This window comes from Drosophila grimshawi, unplaced genomic scaffold (genome assembly GCF_018153295.1).
Source record: "Drosophila grimshawi isolate 15287-2541.00 unplaced genomic scaffold, ASM1815329v1 contig_848, whole genome shotgun sequence".
NCBI lineage: Eukaryota > Metazoa > Arthropoda > Insecta > Diptera > Drosophilidae > Drosophila > Drosophila grimshawi.
In genome coordinates this window covers 22488013-22505313 of record NW_025063692.1, presented here as the reverse complement: position 1 = coordinate 22505313, position 17301 = coordinate 22488013, and the positions used below count along the sequence as shown (strand labels likewise).

Sequence of the window (17301 nt, the reverse complement as noted above, 5' to 3'; positions counted from 1 at the left end):
GTTCTCTATCTATCTCGCTCTAGCCTCACTGACAATTACTTTGAATTGCGGCTCTTTTTGTTGCTAAGCAATCCACCAGTTCTTTGAGCCACAAGCCGCAAGCCCATTGCTGCACATGCTAGCCATTAAGCGGCAAAAAGCATTTTAATTTTAACGCTAATCACATAAGCAGTTAGTGACCTCATGCTCAACCCTCGACGTACCCTCAGCACGTACCCAGTCCTGCCAGTGACCTAACCTAGGAGAGCAAATCTTGTGACCCACTTAAGTGTTGTCCCTTTGTAGATTGAGCAAGGCGAAAATGCGTGTACAAGCATAGCATAAATATTATCTTTTTAAACCCTTTTCAAAAAATTGGTTAAGGACGACTGTTGAAATTGGGCCAGGAAAACAAAAGCATTCCCAGCTCAATACAATTTATGTACTTTTTGATCAGCATCAATAGCAGCTATAAAGTTTGAGTTGCTTATCGACAACTTCCATAGTTTTGCTAATATCGATAACAATCGATATCCGATTGCCATAACAGGCACAATTAGAAAGACATCATCTGTATTGTAGTTGCCCGGCATACCTTGTTAAGCATACGAACTTTCGTACGAGAACTCATCTTTTAACTAATTGCTTTTTTATTTAATTATAATACCCTCAGCACGATTGTTTATTAATTGGTATGTAGTTGGACTTCATGTGCGGCTTAATATCGAGTCCATTGAGAGCTCCAACCGACCGTTTCTTACGCTGATTGCAAATGTACATAATTGTGTACATGCTTATTGGTTGTCATGCGAGCATATATATATATATATATGTATATATATCTAACCAATTACACAATCGCAAAAGCTCGTGCAGACTTTTAGACAGTGGTTATGGTTGTCCAGGCTGCTGTTTTGTATACCCTCACCCTACTCGTACGTCATGTGTCTCGTGGCAAGTTCGTCGACCACGAATATTGCAAAGAGGTCAAAGCTCCACAACACAAGAACATATGCACATACATAGATAGTTAAATAGTATCCCCAAGCATGTCTGAATACTCATTCGATGGCTGGGAATTGGGCAACATATTAAATATTTCAGCATGAAATACAAAAATGTCAATTTCATGTATTTACCAACGAAATTCAAGTGATTTCAAGATGCCAAAGTTTTAATACACTTACAATCTGTTGAGACATGGAGAACAGAGAATATAACAACCGATATATATATGTATATATGTTAGCTAATAAAGAAATTATAATTAGCTAGCATGCTGTTGGGTTCAACTGTCTAAGACATTATGAAAATAAAAATCGAAAGAAAAAAATACTTTTATGTTTACTCATGTTGGTTTGATAGAAAATATTCGATTTCAGAGACTTACATATAATATATTATTATTGTCATAGATGCATTCGAACTTACCAAGTTCACCCACAAATTCTTATGAAACTCGAGTACCTTGTGTTTTAATTTTAAAGGGTATTGAGCCCTTCTTGGTAGCAGCCGCCTGAGCATTGGCCACACGCCACAATCCATTCGCCACGTTCCACATGCCACATGCGACAAGTACTCAGTGATGCTGATGAGGGTATGTGTCGGTCCCTGTTCATGCCGCTGGACCACTGCTTGTGTCGTTGCCAGCTTTCATTGAAGTTTGCAATTCAAATTGATACACTCCTATGCTGTGGCATGCATGAATTGCTCATCTGAATTTCGGCTCGGCGAATTGTCAATTTCTAACCAGAGACGCCTGAAAGAATGCAGCACATATGAAACATCAACATCTAACAATCATTGTAGTGAGCAGGTCCATTCATTTCATTTGAGAGATAATTTGTTTGTACTCCTCAAAGTTGGCCATTTAAAATCATCATCGCTCACACAACACACATTCAAAATGTACATAAAAAAATAAAATAAAAAGCGCAAAATTTAAAAAAAAAAACTTTAATTGAAAAGACTAATCCTAATTATCGATCCCTTGATTCACTAAGCTGTTTATATATGTATGTAAATAAATATATTAGCATAATTAGATGGCAAATGCCTTTTTACTGAGAACTTTCTAAATTTTTAATGCATATAACATTTTGACGTTGTTTGCTTAGCAAAGAACATGTTGTCCCTTGATTCCATTCTTGGCAAACAGCAGGAAAATGGCGTCGCCCCAAATGTACCCAACTCACAACCGGCTTACGCCAATGTTGTATCCGGGCCTGCTCAGATTTTTAGCTTCATTGTTGTCGCCCTTTAAGGCGTTTCGGAGTAGGGATTGTGAGCTTTAACTGTGTTTGTGCATGTGTAACTTATCAGCTATCATCGTCCTGTATTGATTGGCTTTTCGTCGTAAATTTTTGTTAGTGCAGCTTTCCGCTGACTTATTAGCATAGAGTGCTTGCCCCTCCGCTGCATGCCACCTCAATATACGCATAACAGGCATAGCCAGAAATGAGAAGCTCCTACGCATTTTACTTGTCAACAATATAATGAAATATTCTTTAAATTATTAATTTCGATGAACCCAGTGCATGTAAATACACAAATTGTCGCAAATTTTTCTCATCATATATGTATGTGCATACATAAATGGCAGGTGTTTCACTCGCCTCAGTATTTCAGGCATTTCTTGAGAGTTGTGTTTGTGTTTGAAATCAGAAATTTTGTTATGATTTAAAGCATATTTAGGTAATTTTTTAAGTCGCAAGTATATAACGCTTCATATCCTTATATTTTCATGCAGCTTGTGTGCTTCTAAAAGTATGATTGCAAAATATATAACTATTCCAGATTACTAGTAAGTAAAGATATTCAAAATATTTGCCATTTACAAGACTCAACAGATGCGTAAATTATGCCAGTTGGTGCAGAAGATATTGCTTTACGCTTTAAAAGATACTGCATTTTCTTTTCATTAGTAGTAAATATGTATAGATAAAATGTTTTAGGAATGGTAACTGAACACGATATTGTATTTCCACATCCCGCAAGGAACTAAGACTTGGCATCGAGAGTATGATATTAATCTATATATGTTATTTAAGGCAATTAAATAAGCTTTCCAAAAGGTGTAAGCTCCTATGTACAGTCACGCCCTAAGCATTAAAAAGTCTCTGAAAGTACTACTATCAGTAATATTCTCAATGTACGAATTAATAGAAATCTGGGCTGTATGTGTACACTAATGTGTATAAAGACACCACATTTTATTGCGCCCCATATTGCACGAAAATGAACAGAGGTGAAGCTGTACAAGGTAAATAATATATATATTAACTGTCTCGAGTTAAATGTAACATGATGTTGTGACAGGTTCCGTAGTTATATACAAAGGCTTGCTGGTAGTGGATACATTAGCAGCACAGACGAGGTCCCATGTGCGTCGGTGGCCGCATTTGGCTTAAGGCATCGGAATTTGTTCTTAACGCCAAATCAAAGAACTGTATACAAATCCTTTGTGGAAGAACGAGAGACACTCAAAAGTCGTAAATTTGTCGGCCTCTATGGCCTTGTGGGCCCTTTTCTGCCATTATCTCTCTGCCTTTGTCTCTGTCACAGTCTGTCTGCCATTTGCCGTCTCTGTTGCACGCATAAATTGCCAAAATTTTAATTTTCCACTAGATTTGCGTGGATTTTTGGCACGTGTTTTGTTTGCTCTGTGTCTTTTTCGACTTTGCTTTGATTTTTACAATCAACTCTGTGTGAATGCGCATTGCTGTGGGTGTGTATGGGCCTTATGTGTGTGTGGTGTGTGTGTGTGTGTGTGTGTGTGGTGTGCGTCTATTGTGCGGCTCTGCTCTCAATAAAGTATGTGAAATTCATGGGCAACAGCTTTCCCGAGAATTCTTTTATCTTTTATTGCTGTGCTCATGGTGCAAATGCTGGTTGCATTCGCATTGTTATTGACTTCGTTCGTGCCATTTCATCAACTTTCAAGTTTCCCAAGTGGAATCAAAACTAGATTGAAATGAAATTTGCTTCTCTGTGTGCTGTCCTGACAAAGCCCAGTAATTTCTTGCGAAGCCTCCTTAGCAAAGAGCAGCAACCATGAAAGAACAAAATGTTTTATTAAATGTACGCTTCAAGTATTAAGTTGGATGCAATTTAATTCAACTTACCCAACTTATTTCAATATTTATTGTAGTTTATATCTGTCTATTTCAATTGTCGAAAGAAACAAATTAGAATTCCCTAATCAGGCATTTAATAGCAAAACTGATCCATTATATGTTGCATTGGAGAAAAACCAGAAAAAAACGTTACCAGACCAAAAAAGAATGAAACAAAATTTATGATTTGTGAAGATGACCAACCACAAATGCATACAAAATTCTTATTAATGAATAAAACGTTTAAACATGATTCGCGATGATAGAAATAGATGACTCTGAATTATTATTAGAGTCTATAGCTATCAGTAGAGAGAACTCGAAAAGGTTCGTGCGATCAATAGATTAGTTGTAGAACTTTCAAGAGAAAGTGGAAATAAGGAAATAACGGAAAGGTTTAGAGGGAAAATGCACAAAATGCTTGCTATGCCGATAGGATTGAAGTCAACATGAGAATAATATTGGGTCCTGCGATTTCTTATCCGATTTTGATGACATCGATTTGTATCGATATTCTCGAAACGGCTAGGCCGACTTGGCAGGTTGTACTCCCCCTGGCAATTGCATACTTTGGCACGACTTCATCATACCATTTCCACCCATTTATAATGTATTCAGGGTATAAAAAGGGACTTGGTCGTTCGCGATTTGATTAATTTGGAGGCTCTGCCAAATGGCATGAAGCGCCCCTACAATGGTCCAAGAGCGCGAAAAAACTCAAACTTTTTCATGATTTATGAGTGTGATCAAAAGCCGTCAGCGCAAAACTCGCAAAGTCCAAAATTAAAGTCACACTGTCAAACACGAGCCCATACAGTTGAACTCCACAAGCAGCTTACTTTTAGACACCTCCTGCATCCTCCTTCTTCCTGCATCACTCTCTATCTCTCTCTCTCTGTCTCTCTCTTTTGGCATATGACACTTGAATTGCTTTTTTCCGCCTAGCCGCCTTTCGGCATTTGCAAAATTTTAACATTAGCGCAAAATTAAATTAAATTTTGCTTAAAGTTGCCTGCGAGTTGGCTGCATCTTGATTAATTGTTTGGTTAATTGTGCGACAATGGCTCGCTGACATGCTTTCCTCAAACTTCCGTTTGTCCCGAGCGATGAGTGACGGATGGGGGATGGGGGTTGAGGCATGTGGCGTGTGGCATACGTGGATATGGATGTGAACTAATTACAGTCTCAGTTTGATCGCTGAGTTGGTAGCACAAATTAAACACGCACTGCACTGTAATCAAAACGATGGATGCTGGCCTGTTCCTTGATGCCATGGACATCCTGCTGCTCTTCCTGCTGCTTCACCACCACCTACAAAATCTGAACACCTCCCTGTGTAAGTTCCAAATTGATGTGCAAATATGCAAACTGCGTGCGCATTGTAGAAAGTTAGAAGCACGCAACAGGGTTCTGGTTGACGGGTGGCTGGGTGTCCTCTGTGGCCGAGACCAGCCCCGAAGGGCATTAACATTCGCTAGGCTGCCTGATGTACGTGCATGTTTCGCTGGTCCAAAGGAATCCGTTAGCAGCTAGCACGACAGGCAGGCAGCCAGCTAGACAGTTATTGGGTTTATAGCTTATTTAATTACAAAATGATATATTCACATTACAGTCTGTCCGATTTCGCTCTCTGAATATTTTTTAATGCAAAGTAGACAAATAGAAGCTTCAAAGTAAAAGTTTTACTTTCAGAAAATTGTAATGTTTTTATTTTACACTTAAAGATAAGCACCGCAGCTAAAAATTCAAATCGATTCATCTTTAGTTTCCTTGATATTATAACAATAAATACCAAATATTCTCTTTGAAAACATTACATAATAATTAATATTTACTTCGCAATTAACTCTTGGAAAAAAGCCTTTTTTGGGCGAAAAGAATAATTTGGATGAATGAGGTGATCAAAAATAGCAGCTTCAAAACTCTATATGTCATGACATCTTCTTATCACGCACGCCCAATATCACTTCCACTTCCACTTGCTATGCGCTGTTGTATTTTCTGTTTGTTTATTTATACATTTTGTGTGTCATTCTTGCCATGTCATTGGTCGTATAACATCGCGGGCGGAGACAGAAGCGAGCAAAAAAGAACTTCCTGTGTCACCGTCATGTCCTTCATTTGCATGGGATACAGTTGACAAGGCGTGTTGTTCACAAAGTTAAAAATAGGAAGGAACACTATTATCGGCGTGCCGATGTCTAAATAATATTATACTATCCTATTAAGAGTATTAAAATACGTTGTTGTTTTTCGACATACATTTCCCATGGCTTTACATCTTCCACATCGGTTATCCCATCTAATATATATATATATATAACCATCTATACCACCAATATTTTAAATTTAAGCTTGTCGTGAAAATTGAAAAGCAGGGGAGTTGGAAAACCTCTTCACCATAAAACCATTCTCGTTATATTATGTCAAATAAGTGACAAAATATTCACATATACTCAAACATGGCCAATGTATACACTCGTATAACTGTGTACGTATGTGTGTGTGTGTGTAATATGAAAACAAATGGCAGGCCCTGTGGCGTCGGCTTCGTCCTTGTGCTCTGTGCTGCTCTTCTCAATGATACGAGTTTAATTGCACAAAAGCCGTAAAAATTTGATTAGGTGCTATTGAGGTTACAAAGCACACAGGCAAACGGGCAAACAAGGAGCACCAAAACGTTGTTATACCCTGGAGCGATGACGATACCTAACAGGAGACAGCAGGCTAACAGACATAAGGAGGCATTAGCTCTTGTAGCCTTAGGTCAAGAAAAAAGATTTTAATATATTTATGTGGGAGTTTATGTGGGAGTCTTCAATGAATTAACACAAAACAATTAATGTAACCACTTCTTGAGGCAAAACAAGAGCTATCATAAACATTACTTTATTTTTAATTAAATTCTTTAAACGTCGCTTTACCTGACAGCTCTCAGCGAAGACTGACAGTACAATATTCCCTCCAACTAAGTGGCGAATATATATATATATAAATAACATATAGGAAAGAAAATTGCAAAATTGAATGGAACAAATGACATTTAAACATACACCTTTAGCCTTCGTAAGCGGTACTTTTGTGTCAACCGCACCACAAAAATGCAGGCTTTTCTACCGATTCAACAATTACTTTTCTGCAGCATTTCTGTGAACTGCAAGTCCATTCATAGGAAATCGTTTATATGAAACGGATTTACCACTTATGTACTCAACGAAGCGAGCATTAAGAGTTCGTAAGTAGTTGATTAACCATTAAATAGAATTAGTTGATTTTTTTATTCAACTGACTTTGCGAAATGAAATAATGTCTTGTAATACTTATAATATGGACAATGTAAGTCCGCCTTAAATTGAATTCCTATGAATTGATTTCATATTATTATAGATTTATTCCAAATTTCATATTATTTATACTACCCGCTGCAAGGGTGTAAAAAACAATTCTGTGTTGTGAAACGCATTACGAATTCATTTGCAAAGTCATTAAGGAATGCGTTATTCAACAAGCATTTAATGAGTCAAATATCTCGCAACAATATTAAAAGTTTCTCAAAAGCGTTACAAATGCAAATGAAATGTGCGAATATAGCGCTAACGTTGGATAACAGGAGGAGAGTGAAGGCCGAAGTTTGCCATCAAGAACCTGAGAAGGAAGGTGATAAGCAACGCAGTTGTGTTAGATTTTAGGCTAATTAAGTTACAGACAGATATATGCAAAACAGTTCGCTTTGAGCTTCATATTAAGCAAAAGTCTAAAACACTTTTTTGTTGTGTTAAAGGTGTACAGGCAATTTTCATGGCAGCTGATTCCATTGATGAGCTAATCGAGCAGATACCTCGGTACATGCACTGATCATCGCTGGCCTTTCTATTTCCATTGCTGCGAAACCACTTTCACTTATTCACATATGTCAAGGAAACGGAAGATGCTTTGGCGATGCTCTGCACAAAAGACAAATTGACAAAGGATGTCTCCGTCTTAGAGTACACAGGACTGCATGTTACTACATGCCATCACATGTGGCACACGGCTGACGGAATTGCGTGTGTGTCACGAACTGAAAATCGAAATTTATCACGCATTAGTCGTGCCGTTACCTTAAGAATGTACGCTCACAGAAGCCCCACCACCAGAAACCCCACCACATTTAATTTCCGGCGACATGCGACGTCAATTACCTTGAGTAGCTCTCATAATGTATTCCCTTTGATCTTTTAATGTTGTTTTTTTTTTGGGCATCTGCAGTTAATCCATATCAATATTTTACATATTGAACCTTAAATATTAAGTACTGCGTAAATATGACTAATTTCAATATTTATATTATTTTGTCTTTGCTAGACTGCACTTAAATTTCTCAACTGTTTCTCAACTGAAGCTATCAGTTGGCTGTTGCTATATTAAACTGGAAATGCAATCCATGGAAATTTTTAATCTAATCAATTTTTCTTACATTGTAATTTAAAAATTAAAAGTTTGAGTTTTAAAGTTAAAACTATAAGGTTTTTTGACAATTAAAGTAAAGTATCTGATTTTCTACACTCAGCAAAGAAGGCTCTGAAACATCCGTCTATATAATATTTGTGCATATGTTTATACATTGTTAAGGTTTATACTAATCCCCCTAGATTTGAAGAAACTGGAAACTCACCTTATTTCTTAGGATAATATTTCTAAAATGGAAGCTTTCTAAAAGATGGGTTTTTATTTTCTTAATCCCAGTGTAAATTATTCTAAAATGTTTCTCATTTTCTTGGTATTTTTTTGTGTTTATAAAGAACTCTAATATTAGCTTTTTGCCACTGATATTTTTTTGTTAAGATTTCACATTCACAAAAACATTTTGGGTAGTTTATAAATTCGCATAATTTAAGTAGAAAAAAAAAAAACTTATCACAGCAGTAGAGAGAGCAAATTTTCTATTTTCTGCATTTCAAAAACGATTTTTCTAAAAATAAGTATTTGCATATCCACTTTAAACGAAATTTTCTATTAATAAACAAAATGCAATCTTAAAAGCATATGCGTATTATTGATAGAGATAGTTAGATTTGATTGAGCAAAGAATTCAAAGAGGAAATATGTCAATAAAATTAGAATATGTATTTAACAACTGGGTTCAGGGTACTCACTCGACTTCAACATTCTTACTTGTTTTTCTGAGTGTACTTCAGGTTGCATTGCACCGCATTGCAAAATGCCAATTCCGCCATCCTCCGGATTCAACTCTCAACTTTCAACTTTGCTTGGTGTCTGCCGCTCTGCGTTGAGTTTGAAATTTATCATCAGTCATTAGCTCACTTCTTTCACAGTTCAACTTTTCTCATTTCTTATGGAACCGCCGACAGCTGCCATCGACCAAGGCGTCCCGTCGTTAAGACTTTTGTTGAAAGAGAAAAACTTTACGTAGACTACATATTCTTGTATATCCCCGCTGATTTTACGTATGTATATGCACTTTCTTTCAACACTTGCCACTAGTTGCCATACGGTTTAATTAAGAAAAAACTAAAGTGAATATAAAAAATTCTATTTGCACATCCATAGTTTCTCTTTAATTTGCATGTATGTAATTGTTTTGTATAACCTGGCAATTGGAAAATATAAAATTGTCTGTTGGTTGGCAACCAGTGAGTTCCTAAAAACGTTGTATGTGTAAACATGTTCATTGAGGGCAAACATTTTCAAAATACATGCACTCGAATTCAATAAACAAAAAACTAATTATAATTGTATCCCAGTTGTGCGCTTAGCCGGTATGAAAAGCACACACAAAAAGTAGATGAGCGTAGCTGTGGGCAAAACGAAAATCAAAATAAAAGTAATAAAAGAAAATAAAATAATTGCACGCCTCTATAATTGCTTTCTTTGTTGTTGTGCTTAGAGCTCGAATATGTTTGGGTGTTTGCGGGTATGTGTGCTGTTGTTTTAAACAAATGGCTCAAATCAATTAAACTCAAGTGAACTTCTGCCATTTTGCGTTCCGCTGCAGGGGGCCCTGGCTGGGCTAGTACTTGGGTTCATTAGCAAAAGACTCATGAATAATGCCTGAACACTTAATTGAAAGCAGGCCGGCCATGCTGTTTATTTGTGTGTGTGTCTAGGGATGCTTCGATTACTTGTTAATCATTCGCATTTAAATTTCGAGTAAAACATTTTATAACCATCCCCGCAGTCCGCTTCTCCTCTAGCCACCAAATCCAACCTCATACCCAATGTGAATACCCACTCACCCATTCCCATTCCCAGTCCCAGTCACGGTCTCAGTCCCAGACCCACACTCCATACGCCTGTGCGACATTCGACAACAAATGTCTTTCATTTACGCGTAATAAAAGCGAAATCCCCGCTGAATATTGGCCACAGGGTGGCTCTGTTTACGTGGTCTTTAATTCCCACAATTTGTTGTCGTTGTTCCAGTGGAGAAACCCTAGTAGTAAACACCGTAACGTTCCCAAAACGAATTTTACTACGCTGCCCATTGCTTTTGATACTCACCAAAAATACTCAAAGCAAATCAAATTTAAGGCCAGCCAACTCTTAAGGCTGTTTAGTATACATTTTGCACATTATAATCGATGGCTTTAAGTATTGATGATTTAGAGCCTTGTGACATTTACAGGATGTCTCATGGTATGTGGTTGTTATTTCTTGTTATTCATATTGTGTTAACCAGTAACCATAAAATGTTTAATAAAAACAGGGTGCCATTAAATTTATTTTAATTATAAAACTAATTCAAAACATAGCTAGCTGCAGCCAAAAGATTAAATGAATAAATTAATAATTTTATACATAACCAAATTAAATATTATTCCAGAAAATCTTTCTTAGTAACAAATTTATATTTATTAATCGAATGTGGTGATTTCATCATGCAGAGCATCTCTGGTCTCGACTATAATACTCCTAATTGGAGTTTTTCCTTTCTCGTTTGAATATTCTTTACTTTATGGCCACACTCAGCCGTCATAAGAGATTCTCGATTTACGCGTTGGTTCTGGCAAATTGGGGTGACTTTTGATGGGAATACGTGTATAAGCCATGCATGATGAAGCACTCTGAAATATGCATGGGGTAAAAGCATATAGAAATCAAATGGCAACAGCAGAATTCATTAATTATGCTTACATTTCCTGACACTCTTTAAAAATACAGCCAAGTTGAGCGTAATACAAGCTTTACATAATTATTTAATTCAGATTCAAAAATGCATATACTATCTCCCATATAGATCGTTCGCTATTGGCAATGGCTCATTTTCGTCTTTTCTTTGGAAGTCTCAAAAAATACAAGTTAAATTAATGACATTTACATTTGAAATATAATTACAATTTTCCTTTTAAATTTGGTGACTCCATTTCCAAAAAAACCTGGCACTGCCAAGAAATGTTCTTACCAGCTTCTTGGTAATCTGACTTCAAAGCTTGGTAGCTTCACCTCTTAAATTGTAGGCGGTTAACCTTTACCTTTCAAGTTTGGTAACTTTATACATATACATATATACACATATACATATATATACACAAGCAAAATTATAAGATAATGAACGGATAAATGCCTTCTTTTTTCGTAACCTTACAGAATGTATTATAATTTTGTCGTGAACTTATTCCGTACTTTTTTAAGACGTATAATTCGTAAAATGATTTTTTGAATCGAATCTTGCTGCTTGGAATGAGATGTGAATGTGTATTCATATTACCAGGTAGGCTATTCATTTAGAGTCTACACAGTTAGTCTCGTAAGTTTCATTTCCTTCACCAATGCGAGAGAAGCACACAACTTATCGAAATTTTTAAGAAAACTTAGCCAGCACATAAATTGTAAATAAACGATACGCGATTTCTTTGAATTTGACGAGCCAGTGAATGCATCCGTTCACAAAAGGTGGAACAACATGACGTCAGGTATTCAAGTTTCTATGGAGTGCAATGACATTTTCGAGCAGATACACAAATTCAAGCAGCATCGCTATGTGATCCTTGCCATAAAAGAGGAGAGTGAGATCAGCATTGAGATTGTGGGTCGGCGTGATGCTGGCTATGATGATTTTCTAGTTGATTTACGGAAGGGGGGACCGGAACAGTGCCGCTATGCTGTCTATGACTATGCGTACCATCATCAGTGCCAGGGCACCTCGTCCACTTCCTTAAAGGAGAGGATCTTTATGATGCTCTGGTGCCCAATGCAAGCCAAGATTAAGGACAAGATGCTCTACTCGACCTCATTTGCTGCACTTAAACAGCAGCTGATTGGCGTGCATAAATATATACAGGCTACCGAATTGGACGAAGCAAGTCGCGAGTGTGTCGAGAAGCAGCTTCGCGTTCTTGACCGCAATTGAGTGAAAACTCCAACGATTACAACTTCAAGAGCAACCGAAATTCAAATGCATTAAATGTAACTATCCTTAATTGTATTATTTATCTGTGTTACCTATAAAGTTTGCAACCTAATCCTTCTATTGAACATTTGGCTCATGTGCCACATCTGAAACCTAATCCACTTGGCGGCAACTTTATTTGATCTTCCACGCGTCTAATAAGCCAATTTAACATTTGGTTATGTGGTCATTGATTCGGCTCCTTGACATTTGGCAAACACTGAAGACGAATATAATTTTCCAGTGCTAAATGTGTTTAGTTTTGACCCGCATATGGCAACAACACTTGTCATCCCGACGGTATATACCCAAAAATAATTTCTGCTGGCGACGACGTCTGCATTGTCGCTGGGGAGATAGGCAAAAGTTTTGCCATTGAGACTTTTTATCTCATTCATAAATCATGACCAAGTTGCGAGCAGCGCCCACTTCGTCGAGAGCGAGAGTCTTCCATTTCATTTGGCAGAACAATAGAATTAATCAAATTGATAATGGGCACGTCGCCTGCTCAAATTGAGAATAGGAAAATTATTTTCAGAAATATTCCTATTTTTTCTTGTTCCTGTTTGTAAGCTAGTGGTCAAATTAAAACGAAAGGAAAGTGAAAAGAACTGCGTGATTGGCGTACAGGAATAACAGTTCATTTGCAAAGGCATGTTTACTGTATAAACTGTCCACCAACACCCAACGTAGATATCAAAAATATATTCATCATACGCCTCGATGCCAGGCAACAGTTACTGTGCCACTTGCGAGACTTAAAACGAAAGCCAACAATCAGAGCTCACAGCATGAATAAAGAACACACATGAAAAATACTCAGAATATACAAAGATTTGCGAAAGGATGTTGGCCATAAGCTTGTATGTATGTATATGCAATATGTAAAAACGTAAATATACAGCAAGAACAAACAACCTGGCACAGAATGCACAAGCCCACGGACAAAATCCACGCATATATATATACATACTCTCACACCCATCCAAGAATGTTGAATATAAAAATCAAAGCGAACCAAAAAAGGGCAAAGAGCATATAAAACACGTGCCAAAAAGCCACGCAAATCTAGTGGAAAATTAAAATGTAGCCAATTTATTTGTGCAACAGACACGGCAAATGGTACACGGTGACAAAGACAGACAGAAAAAAAGCAACAAAAAAATTAAATAAAGCAAACAATACAATAATTGAACATGGTACGCTTCTGCATAAAAGAGAAATATTGCAGCATAAACAAATGAAATCAACAACTTGGTTTGATTTATACTTAAATTTAGCGAGGTGAATCGAACAACTAATATTTAAAATGCAAAAGAGTTTCACAATCTTGTGTCATATATATATCTATATTTCATTTTGGGTATTTTTCTTTCATGTCTAATCCAAGTCAACACAAAATTCGTTTCGTACCTTGGCGAAAGTAACTTTAATTATAAGTTTGCCTTGATTAATATTACACACGTATCGCAGCAGCTAGAGTTTGTTCCTTTCATTTCTGGGTTTCTAAACAAATTGCACTGGCACAAAGCAAGCGCAGGCCGAACTTTGAGTTAGTCAATAACGAATCATGAGATTGCTTTAAAAAAGAAAACAGGGATGGAAGGAGAGAGGGAGAGAGGCTGTGAGAACATTACTCACTGATGCATGAGTCTCAAGTGTGACATCCACTCAGCTCGTGTCCATCACTTCAGAGCACACAAATTATTTGCGCTGTCAGCAATGCCAAAAAAAATGCAAGTAGGAAGAACAATTGAAAGTATTTACATACCAAGTGAAAGTTGAAACTGCACAATACAGGAACGAAACTCTATCTCTGAGCAGCAAGAGGAAAAAGCTGGGTGTTGGTAAAAATATTCAGGTAGAATCCTAGCCATCATTTGTCGCAGAAACGAATACGCGTGGCGTATTCTTTTGCGAGAGCGTTACATAAATAAAAATTGTAGGCAGAAACATAGGGAAGCAAACCGAAAACTTTCAAGAGGTGACCTCACGATATCGATCGAGGACTACTATCATTTAGAGATGCGCTACTCGTGTTTGTCTAACGTGCCCAGATAAAGAAGATTAACAATTGGTGTTAATTCTTACTTTAATATTCACTATCGTTATCGAAATATGGAAGTTTTATTAAGGCTCCTCCCATGAGCAGATAATTAACTAACTAAAAAAAATACTTTCATTTTAATGAAAGTATGTAAGTATAGTAATATGATGTTATGACTTCAATGGACTCAAAATACCCATAAGATTATAATTAATAGATTATATAATATATATGCACAATATACAGCATATATTTATACTGACGGAAGGTCGCACAAGAGTTAGCCTTTTTAATCAGGTAGGATGCTCGTTCGTAATCTTATAATTTTACAAATATATTTCTTTCGATTTGTTCTTACTAGTTCCTGCTTCTCGATACAGACAGGGCTTTATTATTTTTCGCCATTGCCATACTCACGCTATTGTTGGTTTATTCCATCGCTGGCAGCAGGCCTGGTGGCGTTCACAGTCCTTTAAGATATTCCAATAAATATTACAAAGCATTTGTTCGTGCGATGAGCTGCAAGCTATGAAATGAAATCCAAACAAATAAGTAACTTATTTCCAAAAATATTTATTTTAAATAAAACTTAATTAAATAATATTGTGGAGTTGACTCTGTACGGTATGGAGTCCATTTATTTATTTTCCACACAATTTTGAGATGTACGCTGATTAGAAAACATTTCTCGTGAGCGGCTAAGATGCTTGGTAGAAGAAGAGTGATCGAAGGCCAGTGAAGTTGGCTGCAGCTACAGTTGTAGTTGTAGTTCGATTGCACTTCGATTGCAAGGGGCGTTGCCACCTGCACCAATAAGGCCTGCCAACTGGTTGTCAATCAGAGAGATGTAGATCAGCTGCTCTTTAAGTCGCCGCTGAATTCGAAAATCAAAATTGTAATTTGTCATTTTATTGTAATAAATAAAATAGAATACAATTATTTTGACTCTCTTTTCTTTTTAAGACATATCCTCACAAGAGTTATGTGAGGAATTGTTCATGGTCGGACTTAAATTGAAAGCCACTATACGTGAAACAAGAATAAATTCCATTCGGCTCGACGAAATGCGCATGCTGAATTATAGATATGCAATTCAATTTTGTTAGTAGAAGCGAACATTTGAAATACTTTCAGTAAGATACTTGAACAAAGATAAGCTCGATTTCAACAGCCACTGCATCTACCCAAGAGGCGATGTTTGCTCAAGCTGTTTTTGTTTACCCATGAATATAGATTATAGTTGCTTTCAATAGATTTTGCAGGCAATGTTATCTTTGAAATCAGTTTGTTTAAACAACTAGATAGACAACCCTCTGAATTTAATGATAATCCTGAGTAAGAATAGTCAAAATATATACTATATACTATATATATATATGCTATGCAAACGCAATGCGGCACACGTAGGTTGTTAAACAGACTGAGTACGCATCGAGAACATTTTTGTCCGCGGTCCCGAGTAGTAAACTTTGTGCAAAGTCACAAGCAGCTCCACTAATTGAATGGGCTCCATTTGTGGCTGAGAGATAGAGAGAGCAAGAATAGGAGAATGTGACAAAGTTGTAAGCTTGGTAATTTGGTATTTTATCTGCATATAAAATGAATTTTATGACAGATGGGGCACAGTAAGCGAGTCCTACTTGAATACCGCTCGCCTTCTTGGTCAGGGGGAGTTGGGGGCTTTCGTCATAAATCAGCCAAAGTATTTATTGGATATTAGCTCATCTAATCGCCTAGGCTTTTTGGTTTCTGCCTTCTGCCAGCTTGCTAGTCGAAGTGGCCACGTGCCAATAATTTGCTAGTTGATTGCCACTGCTTTTGACAAAAGGTAATTAATGTATTTTGTGGTTCGTTGGCGAATGTTTCTGTTGCCACTCCCAGTATTATAAGTTTGTGCAAAATTTAGTAACGGCCTGCTTGCAGAATCTCTAGGAGTCCTCGAATTTGGTTCAACCATAAATTTCGCTGGTCGAAATCAATGTAATAACTTTAGCATAAGATTAACAATTTTCGTTGAGATACATCAAAAATATTTCATTTAACTAGGTTATACCCAATAATGGAGCGTAGCTGTTTCCCTCTCACTTGAGTTATAATTTTTATTTTAAGAGGCGCTTCTTTAAATACAATCTTGTTGTTAAGACATAATTAAGGATATGGTGAATGTCCATTACGTGGGGTTGCAATGTACAACAATTGAGTGTATCTGATTGCCTCATTTTATTGCAGTTATCAGTAATAATAAAATCAAAACTTAAATTCTGTGTACATTTTCTTTTTCAATTCAATTAAATTTATTTTAACTTTTTAGTTTAATAAAAGATGTATCGTAAGGAATGTTCAATTGACACTGCATCCTTCACCTTTGTCACGCATACGCATCAGTGACTTTGAAAAGTTGAGTTCAGCTCAATTTCAATTTAATGTACCTCTACCTGAATCCATACAAATGTTCGAATATGAGCTCAAAACTTTGCAGGTATGTCTAAATTGAAAAACATTTGCTCGATTAGCTCTGTTAACGCATACGTAGCGTACGTAGCGAAATACTTTTGCTGCACACAAGGACAGCCATACAGAATTGCATTCAAGCTGTGTTTCCGAAAATGGTAGTCGAAAAGAAATTTGTTGAAAATGCGACAACAAGCTACCAGCTGGAAAGCACAGTTTTATACTTTGATACCTGATACTCTGTCTATATGAATGCAACTTTTTTCAACACCCTAAGAAATAGTTACTTGAAACTCGGAACATATACTTGTCTGCGCCAG

General features: G+C 36.8%; 1 protein-coding gene and 1 long non-coding RNA gene across 2 annotated transcripts; one reads left to right on the top strand and one right to left on the bottom strand.

Annotated features, from left to right (window-relative positions):
- Positions 1-10966: 10966 nt before the first annotated feature.
- Positions 10967-11522, bottom strand: LOC116805597. The gene is made up of 3 exons (XR_004365272.1): positions 11430-11522; positions 11229-11368; positions 10967-11158 (listed from the first exon to the last, which is right to left on the bottom strand). It is a non-coding gene; the product is annotated as an uncharacterized LOC116805597 (long non-coding RNA).
- Positions 11523-11900: 378 nt separating this feature from the next.
- On the top strand, positions 11901-12556 carry LOC6565355 (cofilin/actin-depolymerizing factor homolog). Its single transcript, XM_001991156.3, has one exon. It carries the CDS (start codon positions 11998-12000, stop codon positions 12442-12444), a length of 447 nt encoding a protein of 148 aa, XP_001991192.1. The 5' UTR covers positions 11901-11997; the 3' UTR covers positions 12445-12556.
- Positions 12557-17301: the final 4745 nt, after the last annotated feature.